We start from the raw sequence: 20336 nt of genomic DNA on the forward strand, positions 1-20336 counted from the left end.
ATGATGTCTACCCTTCAGGTCAGTGCTGAGACTCAGAGGCAATGTTTCTGTTACCTAAAGCTTATTATTTTGCATCCAAAGTTTATGGTCACAGCTGAGAGTTGGAAAATGTGTTGATGCAATGATAGTCAGCTCCTTCTTTCACTCCTACTTTCTAGTGCAGGGGTGTCAAACTCCGGGCCTTGAGGGCTGGTGTCCTGCAGGTTTTAGATCTCACCCTGAGTCAACACACATGAATCAAATGATTAGTTTATTACCAGGCCTCTGGAGAACTTCAAGACATGTTGAGGAGGTCATTTAGCCATTTGAATCAGCTGTGTTGGATCAAGGACACATCTAAAACCTGCAGGACATTGGCCCTTGAGGCCTGGAGTTTGACACCTGTGCTCTAGTGCAGCGGTCCCCAACCTTTTTTGCGCCACGGACCGGTTTATGCCCGACAATATTTTCCTGGACCGGCCTTTAAGGTGTCGCGGATAAATACAACAAAATAAAACTAGTACCGGTACCGAAAAAAAGAAACTTTATTCATAACACACGTGAAAAGACCAAGGAAAACCGAGTAAACGATAAAAACGATAACAAAATAACGCTGAAAACCGATTAAAAACCCTGAAAACCATACATTTCACACCTGAGCCTCAACTCTCGTGGCCCGGTACCAAACGACTCACGGACCGGTACCGGTCCGAGGCCCGGGGGTTGGGGACCGCTGCTCTAGTGGATCAACTGTTTTGAAGAAATCCACCAATTTTGTAGGCATTATGGATTTTATTATGGACTTTGAGGTGGAGATCTTCACAGGACCAAAACAGTCTCTGAAAAAACACAAATCCACTGTAAGTAGATTTATAGATCCCAAGCACCGCAAGACCCAACCTGAATAGACCAGAGAATAAGAGAATTTATCCAAAATGATGCTGACCTAGAAACCCAACCCAAACTCTGCTGGTATTTAGGTATTGAACATGTTGAGACAACCCAATTTAAACTAACTAGAATTTGGTCAATTTGGAATTGGGTAAGGTCGGAACAAGTCAGTTCAGGTGGGAAATGCCAGATAAATTATAACATCTATAACGAAGTCTATCAGTAGGTAATTCCCAACATGACACACACAGTCTTAACCAGGAGGATTAGGTGGGACAACCTGTACTAACTGGAACATTTATGACTCTTTTCCACTAGCCCCTAGTGGGCTTGACTTTGCTCTACTCTATTCAGTTTCAGTCGTTTTCCATTTCAGTTGAGCACCACCTCGCTGTGGGTGGGATCGTTATAGCAAGGCGCCCCGAAAGTCCCGTGACGTCTTTTGTATGTAGTACAAACACAGCACAATAATGGAGGCGATGTTTTGATACGTACTCAATCATCCAGGTAAGGAAATCCTAAAAAGTTTATGCCCTTCATCTGGACATAGAGTTTTAATACGCAACGTCGAGATGATCAGAATCAACTTTTTGGGAATGGAGGCGAAGGTATAACTGCTATAGATATAGGTGTATAGATCTGTGTCAGACTCTAGGTAAAAGACGAGAGCCAGAGACCACACTGTTGGTTTGTGGTCAGCCATTTCCTTCATTGGTTTGATTCTTGTTAAGAACTCACTCTCATGATTCATCCAGTGTCATGACTCCCTGGCCAATCAGTGGCATGCAGTCTGATGGCGTTGCATTTGTGGCTCGACGTAGCTCGGGGTTGAGCATGTAGTGAAAGGTATCTGGTATCAGGTACTGCCACCTAATCGTAACCCTAAAAACCAAGTAGAGTAGACTCGAGTTGAGTGGACTAGGTAGTTTTAGGATGGCACAGTAAAATCTAACGCCTCATTTCCTCTAGCGCCAACTATCAGCTGGTCACGGCAAGAACTGCATTCGTTTCCGTTGAGAGCTCAGTGAGTTTAGTACTCGAGTGGAAATTGGAATAGAGGATTGAGACCATATCCGATCTTGAGATAAGCAGGCTCGTGCAGATAAGCTCTGCACGCTGGTGAGCACGTTCCTCCGCATGCAGAACATAGCATAGTAGGACATTATTTGTACGGGTGAAGTAGAAAAGTCACAGGGCATGTGAAATTCACATAAACTTGTAGAGGGCAAGATGTAACAGAACGGGCTTTGTTTGTTGTAGTGAAACACACTCTCACACACACATATATGCATGTGCTCAACGATGAGGCATTGGGCAGACAATGACAGTTTGTGGGAGCATATGCACAATATCTCTATGTGACTGAGTGCATGTTTAAACAGGCATGTGAATCCCTCCTCCTCCCCGAGTGTCTGATGTGTCTCTAAATCTGGGAATGTGGCTTTGCTTTAGGCTCCCACATCTGCCCAAACCAAAACAATGTCTCCCAAGTAAAGATATGGTCTGCAGACCCTGTCACTCTGTTTCCCCCTTCAAGAACTGTTTAATTCTTTCACTGCACCACCCCTCCTACATTTACTTTCGCTGTGTCTTGACACTTTTTTCTCCTTAGGTCTAGTAGGCGGCGGCCCAACACGCATGTGAGAAATTTCTCCCCCACTGAGCGAGCCCAGAGGGTGAGGAGGTCAGTGGTACAGTCTCCTCTGAGGCCCATTCATAACACAGATGATAAGATATGTTTTCAGTGGTTCGCATGTGAGTCTTAAAGTTTTTGTTTCACATCAGTTTTTGCCAGTTCCCAGTATAACTTTCATCTTTACCGTTTCCTTTTCTTTTTCCCAAAAATGTTTAGTTTGTATTAGTTTCAGTCTTACTTTGTTTTGTGGATGTCATTTGTCAGGGGAAAGAATATCATCTTTGTGACAGTTTCACATTTTGTGACCACACCTGGCTGGATCATCATCAGATCATTTGGTCCCGGGTGAAGGTGTTGATTGGGCATCTGTTGTTCTTTTCACACAGACATCAGTGTCAGCATTTCATGTGTGAACCCAGGATGTGCAGACATGACAGTGTCGCCCTAGAAAGGGAAGGTGGAGGTATTTATGAGTGAATAATAGGAAACAGACACTTCCACTTGCTGTTACACCTTTGTTCCCATGCCTCTCTGACATGTAGCGTTAGGAGATGGAGTGAGCAGGGAAACAAGATCGCTGCTGCATGCCTCGCTACGATTCTGCAGAAACTCCAGACCAGAGATGGCCCCCACTCTCAGGCTGCATCTTAGAGTTTGTGTATGTGGCTTATGCTCACTGGTGGCTGTTTACGACTCTGCTCCAGTGTGTGTACAGATGGAATTTGTTTGTTTTCTCCTCAAGACGTGCCCGACTGTATGCAGCAGGAAACGACTAAACTCTGATGCAAACTACAGGCTGCATTTTATTTTGTTTTTGAAGGTCTAATTAGAGTAAGGATCAGGATTCTTGTAACTTTGTTATTATCTTTGGTAATAACTGAAGCAGACATGTACCAACCTAACCAACAGATTAAAAGCAGGGATGAATTAATACTTCATCATCATAGGTGGTAACCTTAATCCTAATCCTAAAAAAAAATACAAACAAGACAGCACAAGCGAGAATAGCCCACAGACGTTGTTTGTGAAACATAGGCAGCTGATCTGTCCGTAGGCTGTGCTTAGAACCACCACAGAAGCCTATTGGATCAATCTAATCATACTTAAAGTTGGGTTTTGTCTTAAGTGACTCATATTCTGCTAACTCCATAGTTCTGATATTTGCACCTTACTAGTGAACTAGCTTTTCCTGATTCACAGACCAAGATAAACCTTATTTGCCTCACACTGGGCCTCGATGCAGCCTCTCCATTTACTGTCTATCTGAAACTGCTCGCTTTCCTCTCCCTTTAAGCCACCTTTTTTCTGATTGGCTGCGCCTCACAAACAGGAAGGTTGAACTGCAAATGGGCAGCGCTTAGGTGTCCATATAATGGTAAATGGACTGATTCTTATATAGCGCTTTTCTACTCTCAAAGCGCTGTATACAACATGCCACATTCACCCAATCCCACCCATTCTCCTAAGCACTGACTCTAAACTGAGTGCTTTTCTAACAATATTCACACTCTGATGGACGCATCGGAGAGCAACTTTGTTAGGGGGTTAGTATCTTTCCCAAGGATACTTGATACTTGGCATGCAGACTAAAGGAGCCAGGGATCAAACCACCAACCTTCCGATCAGTAGGTGACCTGCTCTACCTCCTGAGCTACAGCCACAGTGGGAGTGGATATCTACTGACATCATAAAGCCAGGAGTAGAAAGGGAGATCTTATTTCTTCCTGCCATTGTAGTCTTGTCACAGAAATGCAGAGCAGACTATACACTGTACGTATTCTGTGACTTGGTGAAGAAGTATGATTAACATGGATTTCATTTGTTAGAAATACCCATAATTCTTTGTATCAAGTCAGTACAGCTGACCTGTTGCTGCCTGCACTTGTTGCTGCAAATCCACATGTTGCTGTGAGGGCCAGTACCTCCTGAAATTACAGCACCGACTCTGTGGTGCAATTTACAAAAACAAACAAACAAAAACAAATATTGAAATTCGTATTGGCCGTCCTGTTACCGGCCGTAGCGCCTAATCTGCCTCCTCGGTCTGTATCACGTGTAACTCTGTATGGAGTCATGCTTACATTTGCAAAACGGTTTCTTAATTCACAGACAGAGAACTACAACAGCAGGCTTTGGAAAACAGGAACAACTTTAAACAGCAATGTTTGTGTTAGCTTCTGCAAAGCCAATTTCAGATGATGTGTTCAGGTCATATGTTATTAAAAAATATTCATTTTCAGTTTCAATTTCATCCACTTTCCTTAATCTTCAACTCATCTATTTTCTTCTTTCTTGTTCTTTTGTGGCTACAAATGCAGTATTTACACAAAAGCCAATTCATTTTGTTTGTTACTGAGACTAAATCACACTCATTTTTGCAGGTGCTGGTAGTGTGTCCACAGTGGGCACAGAACAGGTGCTGTACCTTCAGAGTGTGGTTAGCAAGCCTGTTCTGTGTGGACAAATTCTGTTTCACTGAACTGTAGTTGGTTTAAAACACTATCTTATGTAGGAGGTCTTCCAGATGAAGGGAATCTAAGTAAAAGTATGTGGGAAGAGGGTGTAGGGGATTGGAATTCAGCCTATATATAGCACCAGTTATCCACTTGCTGGATCATCTTTGAAATTACAGTAGTCAAGCTTTTCTCTCATGTTCCTCTAATCCAGGGGTCGACAACCCGAGGGACGCTTGCAGGGTTAAATAATGGCACGACCATAGCTGGACTGGCCATCGGGCATACCGGGCATTTGCTCGGTGGGCTCATGATTTTTTGCTGGCCGGTGTGTAAAAATAACTCAGTTGTTTGGTGGTGGCTATGGCGTAGCTTCCACAGGTTCAGTAACATTAACAAGTGGTGGAGACCAGCAGGTGTATTTTCGTTATGCTGACTTTTTACAGTCAGTTACAATAACTCGTACTAGCTAGCATGATGGAGTTTCTATACAGCTGGGTGGGTGCTTTGATGTTACTGATAGTGAACTTTATTTAATTCATAAGGTTAATTATTAGAGTTGCCAACCGTCCCGGAATCGTCTCGTATTCGGAGAAAATATTACGCGTTTCTTATTGAGGTGAAAAGGAACACAGTTTGTCAGGTACTTCAGCTACAATGAAAAAGACACAAAGCTGGAATTTTTCTGTGTCTTTATGCTGCACAACTGTTTGTTCTTCTCTTATTCTGTCCCCCCGGTTGTTATTTCAATCATGAAACTGATCAATGATCAGCTGATCGACTTTTCTCTCTTGTTTGTTTATCTCCCACTTTGTTCCAGAAAAAGGAAACCAGTGGATGTCGCGCTAAACAACAGCAGCACGTTTAAGCTTGATCAGCTGTTGTTAGAATTTATTTGATATTCATTTCTAGTATCAGCTGATGTTTGCTGGAGCCACAGCTGTAAAGCTGCTGGTCACGATGTCGGTTTGAATATGTGGTGAGAGGGAAACATGAAGATGAAACCAGGAGATGTCCTTACTGAATCATCAGAGCTGAACAGGTGATGGAGAAACAGGTTTACCTTTTAGGTGACATGAATGAGTTGAAGGGAAGTTATGAACTGTTTCTGAGAGACAAATAACACCAGGAGCCTTTTTTATGTAGCTGACAGCTGGTAACTGTGCAGGGGCGGGTCTAGCAAAGTGTTGCCAGGGGGGCAGGTAGGGAATTAACAGGGAGAGGGGGGCACAAAGAAATACTTCCTTATTCTCATTTAAAATGTCTGGCTGCTATTAAATAATTATCTGAAGCTTACAACCAACGTTTTTATCTGATGTAAAATGTATAGAAATCATACATATACCAACAAGATTGTCACAACAGCGTTTGTTTTCATTCAAAGGCTTTATGTCTTTAATACCTGGTGGGCCGGTCTGTGGTCAAAATGCCCGGGCCGATTTTTTTGTCCCAGTCCAGCTCTGGGCACTACACGCAGTGAATTAATCTGAGAGGGTGCATTAAAAAATAAATGGCCGCGCCAGCGGTGCACATCGCAAATCAGCTCGCATAGACACATTAGTTGTGCCGCTTCTTAATGACGGTATCTTAGCTAACAACCCCAACTACCAGATTCAACTTGTAATTGGCTAAAAATAACTTAGCCTACTGGTGAGGGGGACGTTGTTAGCTTTCCGCATTTCCGCTCAGCGCAGCATCAGCACCACGGAAATGCACGGATACATCCGTAGACTCGAGACAGAATTCACAATGTGTTTTTGGGACTTTCAGGTGTTTGGACCAATGTTTTATTTTTCTGATCAAACCAGAAAGCTTTAATGAGCAGCTGGATTTGTCTCATAATGCCAGTTAATGCAACACCGAAATGCAGCTGGAATCCATAGCTGTCTGTGTTCATGGAGCTGCATGTTCACCTGCTGGACATCACTACCTGACAAGTTTAACTGTCTTCAGAACATTGCAGAGGCCTTATTGACAGTATTTGGCTCTACATATCTGTGTGAGCAGATTTTCTCTCACATGAGTCCTCAGGTAGCCTCTGAATGCTGGACACTGGGAGACCTGTGTCTCTGAGTGGGAGACCAGAGATCACATTAACATGTGTGTCTCTGTATTAACAAACATGCCATATTGGCCCAGTTTATTTTTCTTATCATTCTTGTGAGGAGACCATAAATAGCATTTGCATTTTCTGTTATACAGTTCATTTGCTGTTATGGATAAAAAGTCTTGTTTCAAAGTAGCTGATAACTATTCGCTGATAGCTGCCAACATCTGCAAACAAATATAATTCTATAAAGTGGTTCTACATAGTGTGTAACTGTTCATATAGAGCGTTATTAAATTTATTGCTAATGCAATCATATGGCACATTGACTTCTGAGGAAATTTTAGATGGCACTCGTCATCAGAAAGGTTGCTGACCCCTGCTCTAATCCAACCACATGTGATGTTTTTCACTCTTTCACAGCCTTTGCGTTTTGCCTGCTCCTTACCTGGTTTGCCTACCTGTGCATGACTGCTGCTCGTTTAGGAATGAAAAATATGGATTTTTCCTGCTTTCCTGTGTTTCAGTCCTCTCTTGCTGTAGTTTAGAGTTTCTGCCTTCAGGCTAAAAACACATCTCTGGAAGGCTTGTAGCTAGCTTGTGACAGACAGCTTGGAAATAAAGTTTTTTAAATGTAGTGTTCTTGGAGCATAATTCCCCCTCTTTGCCCTTATTTTCTTTACTGGTGCATTTATGTGGATGTGGAGCTGGAATCTATACATTTTGCATAAGATTGATTGGATGATTCAGCAGTAAAATAGTGTTCAGTGACATTTTTTTGCAGCATTCAGTGTATCTATTAACTCCACTGTTCCATGTTTAATAAGATCCATTTGGTATTATCAACTGAAATCCCTGGATTGTCTTTGATTGCGCGAGGCTGTTTTCGGTGCTAAAACATTTGCAGTTGGATTAAAGAAAGAAAAGAAAAAAAAGGCAAATGTTCACGACAGAGCTGTGATTTTGCATGAACTCTCATGGGTTCATTGAAAATCAGAGCAGTCTATTACATTCTTACTTTCTGATTCACAAGATAAAGGGTACTTAAGGTTTAGATTAGAAGAGCAAGGATCTGTAACTGATGGTCTGACCCCCACAGAGTCACGACATCATGGAGTCAGTCTGGGGTTACGTGAAGAGTCAGAGGATACTCTCTTCTGATACTGTTTTGTTTATAGGCTTTCTACAAACTATTTGTTATATAATTGTTGAAAACATTTTACTTTTATTAGGGTAAAACCTTTACGTGGAGGTACTTGACATAAATCTGGGGACACTGAGCTGTGTAAAACTGTGTCAAGGGGCTTTTTTAAATAGATGACCCCTGGTTTTGGAGTGTAGGCTCATCAATTACAGCTTACATATGAAATATGAATACTTGAAATTATCTCTGTTTCTGGATTCATCCTGCTGAAAGCCAAACAGCTGCTCTGACAAAGCCTCCTCTCAGACATCCATGTGCTTCCACAGGGATCACTAGAGGTCAGCGATGCAAGATCAAAAAAACAAACTCTTTTTTTCACACATCCTGTCACGAATCGGGAGAGACTGAGTCACTCGGACATGTTTGATGACAGCTAAGCAGTAGTCCTGTCCAGTAATCTGTAGAAACTCTGGATCAGTAAGGCTGCGTGTCGGTCCTCCTCCACACAGCCAGTGTGTGGGTGACCAGCGTTTCTCAAACCATGTGATCCCAGCGAGTGACAGTTTCATCTGATGATTCGCCTTAGATGGACAGTCTGATGTCTGTGTTGTCAGGATGCTAACCTGCCGAAAGCTTACAGATGGATTTGTCACTCAGACTGTTGCTCAATGATGGAAACAGCTCACAATCTGAAAAGATCATGTCTGATGTCAGTGGAAGGTTATTCTGCATTTTCAAGTTGCTCAAGTCAGCAAACAATTTTGACATCTTAGGGATTTTTAAAATAGCATAGAAGTTGAAGTATACCTCATTTTCTCAAAAGTTAGATCATGAACAGAGTCTGAACTTCCTTTGAAATGTTTCTAGTATTCCCCTTAGTTCTCAGCTGAGACTGTTAAAGGGCGGAGGGTTAACTACCTAGTTTACTAGGCTGTTTTTCTCTTACTGACCTCAATGTGAGACAGCTATTTATTTAAAGGCATTTTCCAAGGGAATTTAACAAATTATTCTTGGTTTTCCAGGCAGGAAGCCAGTGTCCCTGAAATAGAGAGACCATGAGGTATTTTGTTTTCCATAATAAGAGATGCTGCCTGTGTTTGGGGATTTGTGGGAAATGTCTGTAATCGGGGGGAGAAAATGCTGGGATCTGTTTATGATAGCAGCGCGGAGCATTTCGTGGCTTCGTTTGGAAAAGATAAGATAAAAAAATATCCAAATTTCAAAAAGTAAAATTTAACAGTTGTGGAAAATATGATTAAGGCTCCATAGTTCATTGTAAAACAGCCGTAATCACAATTTCAGCTTCCACTCTTTGTACATTTAAGCACATTAAACTTGTGTTATGCTTTAGATTTATGACGATAATTCAAACATTTCTACTCATATTTTATTAACAAAAAATTTAAGCCACTCAAGAACAGCACAACAAGTTGTAGACTAAGCTAAACTGCCCTTTTCTGTTGTATTGGTTTTATAATTACAGTCACACATTCAACAGACAAAACCTTCTTTTCTGAGACTTATAGTGACAAACCTTACTAATTGCTAACTAGTTGATAACTTTATCTGACAGCCACTTGGTGCTCGACAGACGGAGTGGAGTGGGTGTATTGGTTGTTTGGTTTGTTTTTCTGAACAAACACTTTCTTGTCCAAAAAGACTAGCTAAAGTTGCTACAGAGGTAGCAAAGAAAACCTTTTAGCTAGGAAAAAGAAATGCTCTAATAGCTGTATTAGCAAAAGACCTCAAACTCGTCAGACTATAGAGCAACTTCAGTTGGAATTCAGCGGCAAATATCGCAGTTTATCAACTAGAACTTCAACATCAATTTTAAAAAATGCAGCATCACTCTGTGGCTTTGAAGCCTTGATGGATGAAATGTGGACAAAGGCTACGTTCACACTGCAGGTCTTAATGCTCAATTTTTTTGATCAAATCCGATTTTTTTGTCTGCTTGTTCTCACTACAAATAAAATGTGACAGCAAACGCGCTCTAGTGTGAACCCTCAAAGCGTCCCGCATGCGCAAAAGAAGACGTCACACACAACGCGCTCTGTTCAGACCCAGAGCAAACAGTATTGTTTGACTGATGGCCCTTAATATAAAGACTTCGGACTTTACGTTTCCCAATTTTGCTTTAAGTTATAAAGTTATTTTGTTATTTACATATGGCCTAATAATGATCCTTATTGCTGTTTTAGAGAGGAGCGGTGCTTCAAAGGATAGCTGCAGATTTCTGTCAGAATCTGCAGATTATACAGTTCAAATAAAATGTTCACGTTTCTCCAAGTTGTCTTCCCAACAGTTTCACTGGAGGGCCAGGAAGCATTCACGATGTCTTCTCCGGCGCTGATAATTGGCGTCTGTCTTGTGTCAGTGACGTAAGAGACGGATTTAATTTGACGTGACCATTCAAACAGCAGTCGCTTTCTAAAACATCAGATATGTATCGGATTCAGTACCACATACAAAAGTGACCCAGGTCGGATTTGAAAAGATCGGATTTGTGCCGTTCACACTGTCATACCATGATCGGATATGTGTCGCATAGGCTCAAAAAAGTTGGATTTGATGCGCTTTCGTCTGCAGTGTGAACGTAGCCTTAGTGTAGTTGATAGTCCCAGTCTGTTGTAGCTGAAAGCTGTCAGATCAAATCACTGTAGTGTATGACATGTAAACATTTTTAGTCATCAAATCCAGTCGCTGCCAGTTTTATCAGTTGTGTGTTAGTCAAGGTAAATAAACAACTTTATCAGAAGTTGGCTTCATTTTACAAACTCTAGGATCTACAGACATCAACCGTATACTCACAGGTATGTTTGCAACTGATGCCGGTTTATACAAGAACACACAAGGTTGTCAGAATAGGATAATAGGTTGTCTAGAACTGGGATCCTCAGAGATACTGGTTTTTCAACTTTAGTTTGTAGCAGAAACTGATCAGACGCCTGCTTTTCGTTGAGTATGTTCTCTTCTTCTTCTTTCTTTCCCAGACGAATGTAGAGTTTATGCAGACTTCCCGAAAATGTGTAATGGTTATTTCTCAACTTTGAGATAAGTCATCTTGGAAGACCACGTGTGTTTGGTGTTTTGAACCTTTAGAAACTCATCTTGGTGTGTATCATATTGTGGGTCTGCAGAATGTGCTTGTGCATGTTTTCTACTATGGAGCTCAGATTATCAGATTTTCCTTTGTAAGTTGTATGCTCCGCCTGGACAGCTACAGTCTTAAGACTTGTGTAAGTTGGTAAAAACTTGTTGTTCTGTTTAAGGTGTGTTCCAAGCTTAAGAAGAATACCATACCCCTCTGTGTATTTCCATGTTTTCTGTCCTCTATTGTGACAGTAAACAGTTGAAACGATAGCCTGGAAAAGATGAGACAGAATTCAAAAAAAGCAAACATGGTATTCATAACTTCAACCTGATAGTGACATTTTAATGAAACCACAATTCACTCGTTTAGATCATTGCTCAAACTAATATTTCTCTTATCTTCAAGATTCTCTAATGACATCTGAAATGACTAATACGCCTTCAATTAGAGGTTTATCTTTTAAACTGGGGTCTGCAGAGCTCGCAGAGTGCTGAAACGATTATAGTGGTTGCTCATCAGTCATCACAGGCCCTGATGAGTCCTTGCTTTCGCTACCAGGGGCAATTCTGGCAAGACATGAGTGTGGAGCCAAAGGCAGTCTGGGGCTTGGAAGGTTAACCATCTGGAATGGTGCATTATTTAAAGTTGCATATGCCTAGGCAAGCTGGCTCTCAGATTCTTAATATTTCCCACTGCCAAGGTGTTCCCATTCTCTCATTCACATCTGATTTTTATTTTTTTTCCACGACAGGGCTGTCAGATCTGTCACAAACTTCTGTCAGGAAGGAGAGTTTTAACTTGTGCTCTTGTGGCTCGGTCCAAACTTTGCTCGCTTGTGAAATTTGTTGATGTTTGAAGAGACTGAAATTTAATACAAGACTCAGAGACACTCTTTTTTTAAATTGTTGTGCTAAAAATGAACTAAAATGTCTTCGTGGCCAAGAGTTTTTGCATATTATGTGTCCTCAGCTCAAGCAGCCCACTCCCATCTGTCTTTGCCTGCTACTAAGAGCCATATCTGCTCAGCTCCGAGAACAACAATACTGGCCTAACATTTCACTGATAATGAGCATGTGACCTAACAACAGAAAGACGCCAACAGGAAAGCAGCCAGGAAATGCAGAGAAAACTCCAAGGGTGTTTTGTTAGTGTAGTACATGAGATCTGTTAACCTGGAAGATCATTTAGGCTTTGGAGATGTATCGATGGTATGTAAATGAAGTCCTCTGATAAAAACAGACCAGAATCTCGTTCCGATTGATGCTGTAAGGTCAAACTTGGAGGGCAAACATTCTGGATGTGAGTTTAATTTGCCCATTGTCCAGTGTTATTGTCGAGTGTTAATAATATACATATTACTGGGTTGCTAGATGAACTAGTTAAGTGCTGTCGTTGCTTATAGAAGTGTTTAAGTGTAATAATAAAGTTAAAAAAATGTCTACAGGTCATTCTAAAAAAATTGTTTGGGTCACTGTAGCTAAGGTTTACCTTTACAACAGCTGTATGAGGTTGATTTTTATAAAACTATAAATGTTATAAATGTAGAAAGTTTATATCAGTGATCCCCAACCCCCGGGCCACGGATCGTTGCCAGTACCGGGCCGGGAGAGTTGAGGCTTGGTGTCACGGTCTGCGGCGGGCGGACCGTGTGTGGGAGTGTGAGGTTCCAGGTGCAGACATAGACGAGGAGACAGTACTGAACTTGAAATGAAAAGCGAGCCTTTATTTGGGCTGAATAATGTGGCAAACAACAGAAAGCACTGAGGCAAAGCTAAACTAGAAGCTGAACTGGGAAAACTAAGAACTGACACTTAACTCAGACAGCAGGGAAGGCTAAGACAGGGTGACAACGATGCATATGACGGAGACAACTATGAACAGGACTCTGTGCTGGAACAACAAAGAACTGTGAAACATATACACGTAAGCAACGTGGACATGACCAGCACAGGGTCCTGAAACCTGGCGTAACATGGGGGAAGTTGAACAGACGACGCAGCGACGAACAAAACAAGACTGAGGACTTAAATACACACATGAGGTGATCAGGGGAAGTGGAGACACATGAGAACACAGCTGACAAGAAGGAAACATAATGACAATACAGGGGAGAGTAACACTAACTACAGTGAACAAAGAACACCATACTCTTTCAAAATAAAACAGGAAACACAGAGACCTAGACATGGAGATAGAACATGAACTTAACCTAACCAGAGACATGAAACATGACAGGTAGACACATGGACCAGGGAGAGATGACAAAAGGGACTAAGAAACCAAGGACTAAACTGCAAACTAGAAAATAACTAGATGCGTTAAACTACACATGTGGATACAAAAATATGCATTAGAACGTAAACCCTGGGCCTCATGGCCCAGTACTGTGACACTTGGGTGTGAAATTTATGGTTTTCAGGGTTTTTAACGGTTTTTATCGTTATTTTTTTATCGTTTTTATAGTTAACTTGGTTTCCCTGGGTCTTTTCCCGTGTGTTATGAATAAATCTTCTGTTTGTTTGGTACTGGTTTTATTTTGTTGTATTTATCTGTGACACCTTAAAGGTGAGTCTGTGAAAATATTGTCAGACATAAACTGGTCCGTAGCGTAAAAATGTTGGGGACCACTGGTTTATATTATTTGGGTTGTGGCGTCTTTGAATAGCATGTGGATGCCACCACAGATAGCTGTAGCTGCTAGCCGTCTATTAAGCTTTACCCTGGATGAGACGTCTTGACAGATGATGTGGTATTAAGGTTTTATGGAGCATTTCTAAAATAATTATCTGGCAAATGGCTTTTGTGATGTTAAACATGGTCACTTGATGCTCTAAAAACCAACACGGTAAATCCAGAAAGATTTCGATTCAGGATTCTTTTGAGTTCCATGTTTCTATCTGCTCATTTCTCTTCCCTGGATAAGTTATTAGGTCTCACCAGACAGGAACTTTCACTAAAACATGATTAACATCTAGACAGCCGGGCCCAAAGGCAGATTTACTGTGTCACAAAGACCAAATAACAACGCAACATGATAAGAGCCCTAAGCTGGCTCCTGCATTGCTGCTACGTCAGACATCGGGTCTTGCTTACACCCTTGGCTTGGTCTCGTCTTGTTTTCACAATTCTACTCTGAAACTGTGAAAACGAATTTGCAAAAGCACATGTTTGACTGAGAGATGTGCGAAGTAAATGAAGGCCGTCTTCCCTACGCAGGCACAACCGTACACTGTAGCACTAAGCTCTGCTGTAGCTGTATCTGTGGTTTGACTGTCATGTTGTCTTTTACACTCTTTCCATTTCTTTTTCAGTGCACAAACCACACTCTGTCACTGCTGCCACTGGAAATAGCTCTGATTTTCTTTTGTAGCATGCCGTTTATCCATCGTTACTTCTCTGCGACCACTTTTCATTTCTGTAAGAAATTACCAGACGATTTTTCAAAGACACATGAAGGACAAATATAAAAGTGACCACCGAGACCATCAAAGAGAAAACTTAGCTGAGATGCTGTCGGAGAGTGTGTAATTACACATAGTCGTAAGTCTCCCGAGGTTGACATGTGTTCATGCTCTCGAGCCCTGTGGGACCACAGAGGTCTGGGTTTTATCCTTCTTCCTTCCTTTCTATCCTTCTGCTTCTTTCACTGAGGGCAGCAGTTACATGTAATGGATTCATTCTCCAGGGACATTTTGGGCTTAAATAGTTACTGACTAGCAATTGATTACCCCTAAATGGGTAATGAGATGGTTTCCATTAAGAAATGTGTTGTCTGTCCTCATCCCAGGTGCCTCTAATGATAATGAAGTGCATTCCTGTTTCCTGGATTCCAAACTCGTACCCAGAGTGGCCTTTCAGGACAGTTAGTTTCACTCATTACTGGTTTCCCCAGTGCTTCCTGTTGTCATTCTCTCACATAACAACACTTGAACTGACCCAGAACCTACTAGTTTGTTTAGATGCAGAGAGCATGCTTTTTCACCATCTGAGTTTCACAGTGATTAATACTTAAAAATGCATCATTTGAAGACCAAGATCAGGACTTGTAAATGTCTAGCAAATACAATTGGTCTTATAGTTTAAAAGGCTAAGTAATGCCACCCTCCATGCCTAAATGCATAATGTTTCTCCTTCTCCTTAAGCATGATTATAAATTCAAGGGTTTAGAGTCAGTATTCAGAGATGGAGTTTACTGTGCGGTTTGTAAGTGCTCCAAATCTTTATCCTTCAAAGACATATCCATTTACCACCAGTGATTGGCTCAAATATCTTCGCAGTTTGTAAAATGAACCTCTTATGCCAGACTTTCTGTTGAGGAATAGAGCTGGAATTTCATTTGGCTCTCTCGGGTCTCCAGACAGCATCCCCACAAAGTGTTACAATAGTCTCAGCCCTTTGTTTTTCTGCTAATCAGTAGCAGATGTGCGCAGTTTGGCTACATGTTCTCTCTCTCGATCGTGTTCTTCAGCTGTCGGCTGTGTGTGCTCATGTGCTGACTCTGGAGCTCTGGAGCTTTCCGTCCAACCTCAGGGCCATGCCAGTTTCTTGTTTTCTGTGTAGCAGCGGCAGCAATTCCGCCTGCTCCGCTATGATGTCATCGATGGTTGCGAAATGCTTGAGGAAATGAGAACCTCATTGAACCCAGGCTGTACATGTCTTCTGCACCAGTAGTATAGCCTAATCTTTCTTTTAACTCTAAACGTTAGGTTAAGAAACAGTGAGTAAACTAAGACTCTTCATCATTATTGACATTTCTTACTTTTCTGTTTTGATAGAGGACAGCATCTCTGAGTCAGATTCCTGTTGAGGATCTCAAAGATCCCCTGCCTCCTCACTGGAAATGCTATATGTCTCCACAAGGGCGGCGATACTATGTCAACACCACAAACAACGGTAAGCGAAAATGTAATGTGGTTTTTTTAGACGTGCTGTGAAAAGAAGCCGAAGCAGGAATATCACTAGCCTGGCTTTTTGTGGCTTGCTTTCCTATTCAAGCCTAAGGGCCCTCTTCAGTTTTTGTTTTCAGTCCCAGAGGTCACTGCTTAAATGGTAAATGGAGTGGTACTGATGTAATGCTTTTCTAGTTTATGTGAGCGCTCAAAGCTCTTTCTTACTACAAGCCTCATTCACCCATTCACACAGGCCTAAGCGCTTTTTAACCTAACACTTACACTGCAATGGATGTATTGGGGAAAGTCAGAGTTCATGTCTTCCCAAAGGATACTTTGACATGCAGATGTGAGGTGCTATAATCTAATCACTGACCTTACGATTGGTAGACAACCAATTGTTAGCCTAAGACCAGATTTACTAAACAGAGCAAAATAGAAAATAAAATAGTTCTCATAGGTGTGGTTAGTTTTACAGGCGACTTATAAAAATTGAGCTGCTTTGTCCATTAAATTTAACATCAAACGCAAAGATTAAGTCAATTTTTTCAGCGATAAGTATTGACACAATTAACAGTAAATTGCATATCATAAATGTCAGTAAATCAGTTTGTGTGTTTGATCTTGTCATGAGGTTTCATTATTAGCTTTAGCACGCTATGGAGTCAAGCCTAGCAGTTTCGCTGTGTTTCATTCCACATTAGCTAAAAAATCAGCAGATGCAGCTTTGAAAGGGTGGTGACCTTCCAAAACAGAGAAATGGAGACCTGAGTGAAGTAGTTTTTAGCTGTTATTACTTATTATTATAAGCTTCAGAATCTAGCTAGCTGGTGCCCCCTGCCTACATGCTAAGCTAGGCTAATCACCTCCTGACTTGAGAACCATACTTGGCACAGTGTTGCCAGGACCAAACACACTACCATTTGATCAAAACTCTTTACTTCTGAGTTATATTCTGAAACCACATTCAAAAGGCATCACACCAGAACATTTATAACACTGTGCCTTTCCTCCTCTAGAAAAAAGTGCCAACCACACACTTCCTTCCAGTTACACAGTGAACGTCAAACTGTGCCAAAGCTTCAGTTTTCACTTTGTATACTACACATGATAGTTAATATTAAAAGTATGCTGAATTAGCTATTAGCAGTTTCCGTTTGGAATTTACCCCTGAATGTAGTTACAGCTATAACCAGGCGTTCTGATACTAGTTACCCTTAAGGGCAAGTTCTGTAGTTACAATAATCATCACCTTTTGGTTGTCAGTGTGTAAATGTAATGGAGCTATAACTCAGAGAAGTATTGGTATTTTTTGCAAAACCCACTAAATCAGTTTACTGAGAAAGTAAAACAGGTTCACCTGGGTTTATTAGTTGGTTTATTTCTGCAGATTTATTTCTTCAGCTGCCATTATTAATTTTTGCACTCTGACGCTTGTGCTGTCTGTTGGGGTTTCTTTGTTAATACATGTCTCTAAAAGACATGCTTATAAACATTCATTTCCCATTTGCCACATTGAAGTAAAAGATTTCCTGCTTTGCTCTCAGACCGCTCTTTGAATTCTCAATAATATGTTTTCTTTCATGAAACAGAAAGCTAGCAGAGCTCTGTTTTGATCTTTAAAATGATACCTGCGTGATTTCATGTGACTGTAATCCGGCTGAATGTTCACTCAGTGTCTGTTGTAGTCATGGTACCAGAGAGAGACGCCGTCCATCAGGGCCTGTAAGGACAGACCCTGCTGATAGTGCCTTGTTTCTGTCAACACAATCACCTCTCAGTGTCTCCCTGATTAGACACACACACTGACACACTGGCACAGAAACAGCTTAATACTATCCCAGAGTGAAGTCACTATAAAACTTGTAAGATATTAGTATCATCAGTCAACTCTTGTGTGCCTTTGGGTTAAATAATACAGGTAAGAGTGGTTTATACATGCAACTGTCACACAAGCAGCATGACGACATTACATTCACATTTACATTCTACAGCAGTGCGCAAACTTGTGTAAACCATGCATACATTTAGTCTTACTAGCATCCTTTACCTTCAGGTGAAAACCAACAAAATCAAGAAGTCAGTAAATGAAAACAATCCTCATTTCCTCCTACTGAGCCAAAATAAAAACAAATTATATTCAGTACATTTTTCTGTCACTCAACTTCAAAACAGTTTGGCAGGGGCTCTCGTTTCCTGCGCTGCGTTCAGACTGAGAGCTGGCTCTCAGGCGTGGAGATTGGACCAAACGCTCACTTTTCAGTGTGAATTCCTACCAGAACACATAACCACGTGTCAGTAATAAGACCTGACAGAACAGTTAGAAACATTATTCATACTTGGCCTTGTGTTGTGAATCAGCTTGTTGTACTGGTTTCACATGTGCACCTATCTCCTTCATATAACTGGGATTGTGGCCTAGCAGTCACTGATGACCCTCACATCAAACCTGCTCACAGCATGCTCGCCTCTGATCACGGCTGCGGCGGTCAAGTTGCGGTCATTAGCACGGATCTAAACTTAGCTGAGGTCTCCACCCAGGCACGAGCCAAGGGTTTCTCCTTCTGCTCCTTTAGGATTTAATGAGGTGCTTAAGTGCTGCTGTCTTAAAAGTTGGACCCAACTCGCACTCTCACTGGATAAGACTGTTGTTGAATAGTAAAAACATCTATTTCTCCCTTTCACATTATTCCACTGAGAAGTCAGCAGATCTTACTTGTTTTTATGCGTTTGGTGCTATAAAAGGAGTCCCACAATATTTCCTATGAGAAAAAAAATGATTAATTTTTCATAACTTTTTTTGTTGTTATTTTTTTCACACATCAGCAGCATCTGTATCCTGGCTCATAAAAAAAGCAATATTGTTGCTATGGTGTTGTGAAACTGGCCTCACAGGGCACGGGAAAAACCTGCAGGACTTATTTTCTGAGTCTTAGCTGCACGATGACTAAAAGCTTAGAGAACGCTCGGTCCTGACGCACGCACACAACCGCTGTACTACAGGTCTTGTGGTTTTTTTCTCTTCACTACCACAGCAGCTGTTTCCAAACAAACACATTTGATACAATTTTTAGGTATTTATAGCAACTCTGCTATTTTCTTTGGACTTCCCTTTGGTTACGCTAAAGTTCAGCGAGATTAGATTGTATATGTGTGTGTACGTGTGTGTATGTGTGCACGCGTGCGTGTGCATTTGTGTTTCTGTGTCACCATGGTAACAGCAGAGTGCGTGGGTGAGGGCTGCATGTCCTTGTGTTGGAGATTGTTTTTTTTTTTTCTAGGTTTTCCTTCCTGTGTTGCTGGGTGCAGCAGAGCCGCGGTGCTGGCTGTTGCAGCTTGTACCCGTCTCCTCAGAATCTCCACTCATCCCAGTGAACCAGTGGGCTGCTGGATAAACATACTAAACCAAAGTCATTCCAGCCAGAGCACACATGCTGTAGATACAGATTCAGTCCCAGGATTTTTAAGGCCGAATTGTAAAAGCAATTAAATCTGCCCTGTTACAGCATACCCTGTTTTGTGAAAACATGCAACATTAAATGTGTATAAGTTACTTTTCAAATACAGTAAACTACTAAAATTCAGCTCAACATTCAGTTAACAACATATTTGATTCACTTTTTCCATGAGATTAAGTGAACATGACTAATAAGTAGTTAAATGATATAAATAAGAGCCTAAAAGTCTTATCAAGGTGGCTACTGGCACGACTGCTTCTAAAGGACTTTACTTGAATCTGACAAAAATGACTTTACAATGTTATAAGTTCACATAAGGTACACAGACAGTGTACAGTATTTATGTTTAGTGTTTTTGATTGTTTTCCCCATATTTTTCTGCATGTTAGGAAAAGCACATGTCAGTGCGTCTACAATCTGGAGATAACACAGTGAGTGAACGGGCTGCTTGGACTGATAAAAACCAGATACAGGAGGTAGCTAATCCATCAGGGACCTGTGTCATATGGTTATGAATAAAATATAGCATCAGTGTCAAAGCTAACTAGGCCATTCTCCTTCTCCCTGTTTCGAATCAGGGATCTCTCTCGGTGTGGCGTCGTGGACAATAAGCTGTCGGCGTGTTGCTATCGGACCTGCTGTCGACTAGTTTCATTCATTCATTTTTACTTTTAAGCATCGCTGTCTTCCGTTGTCAGTCACACTGTGCAAAATGAAAATCCGAGACGTTTGCTCTATCCGAAAA

At 41.4% G+C, this 20336-nt stretch overlaps 1 protein-coding gene across 2 annotated transcripts in view; it reads left to right on the forward strand.

Moving 5' to 3' along the window:
- gas7b (growth arrest-specific 7b) overlaps positions 1-20336 on the forward strand; it is a 64299-nt gene that overhangs the window by 8675 nt on the left and 35288 nt on the right. For both annotated transcript variants that reach the window (XR_014912997.1, XM_085415669.1), the window contains exon 2: positions 16020-16137. Coding sequence is in view for 1 of the 2 variants with exons in the window: in XM_085415669.1 (XP_085271795.1) it covers positions 16020-16137 (118 nt within the window). In the remaining variant the exon portion in view is untranslated. The remainder of the gene's footprint in view (positions 1-16019; positions 16138-20336) is intronic.

Source organism: Rhamphochromis longiceps, linkage group LG8 (assembly GCF_057381845.1).
Source record: "Rhamphochromis longiceps isolate RC_006_pf linkage group LG8, R_longiceps_female_GT1.1, whole genome shotgun sequence".
NCBI lineage: Eukaryota > Metazoa > Chordata > Actinopteri > Cichliformes > Cichlidae > Rhamphochromis > Rhamphochromis longiceps.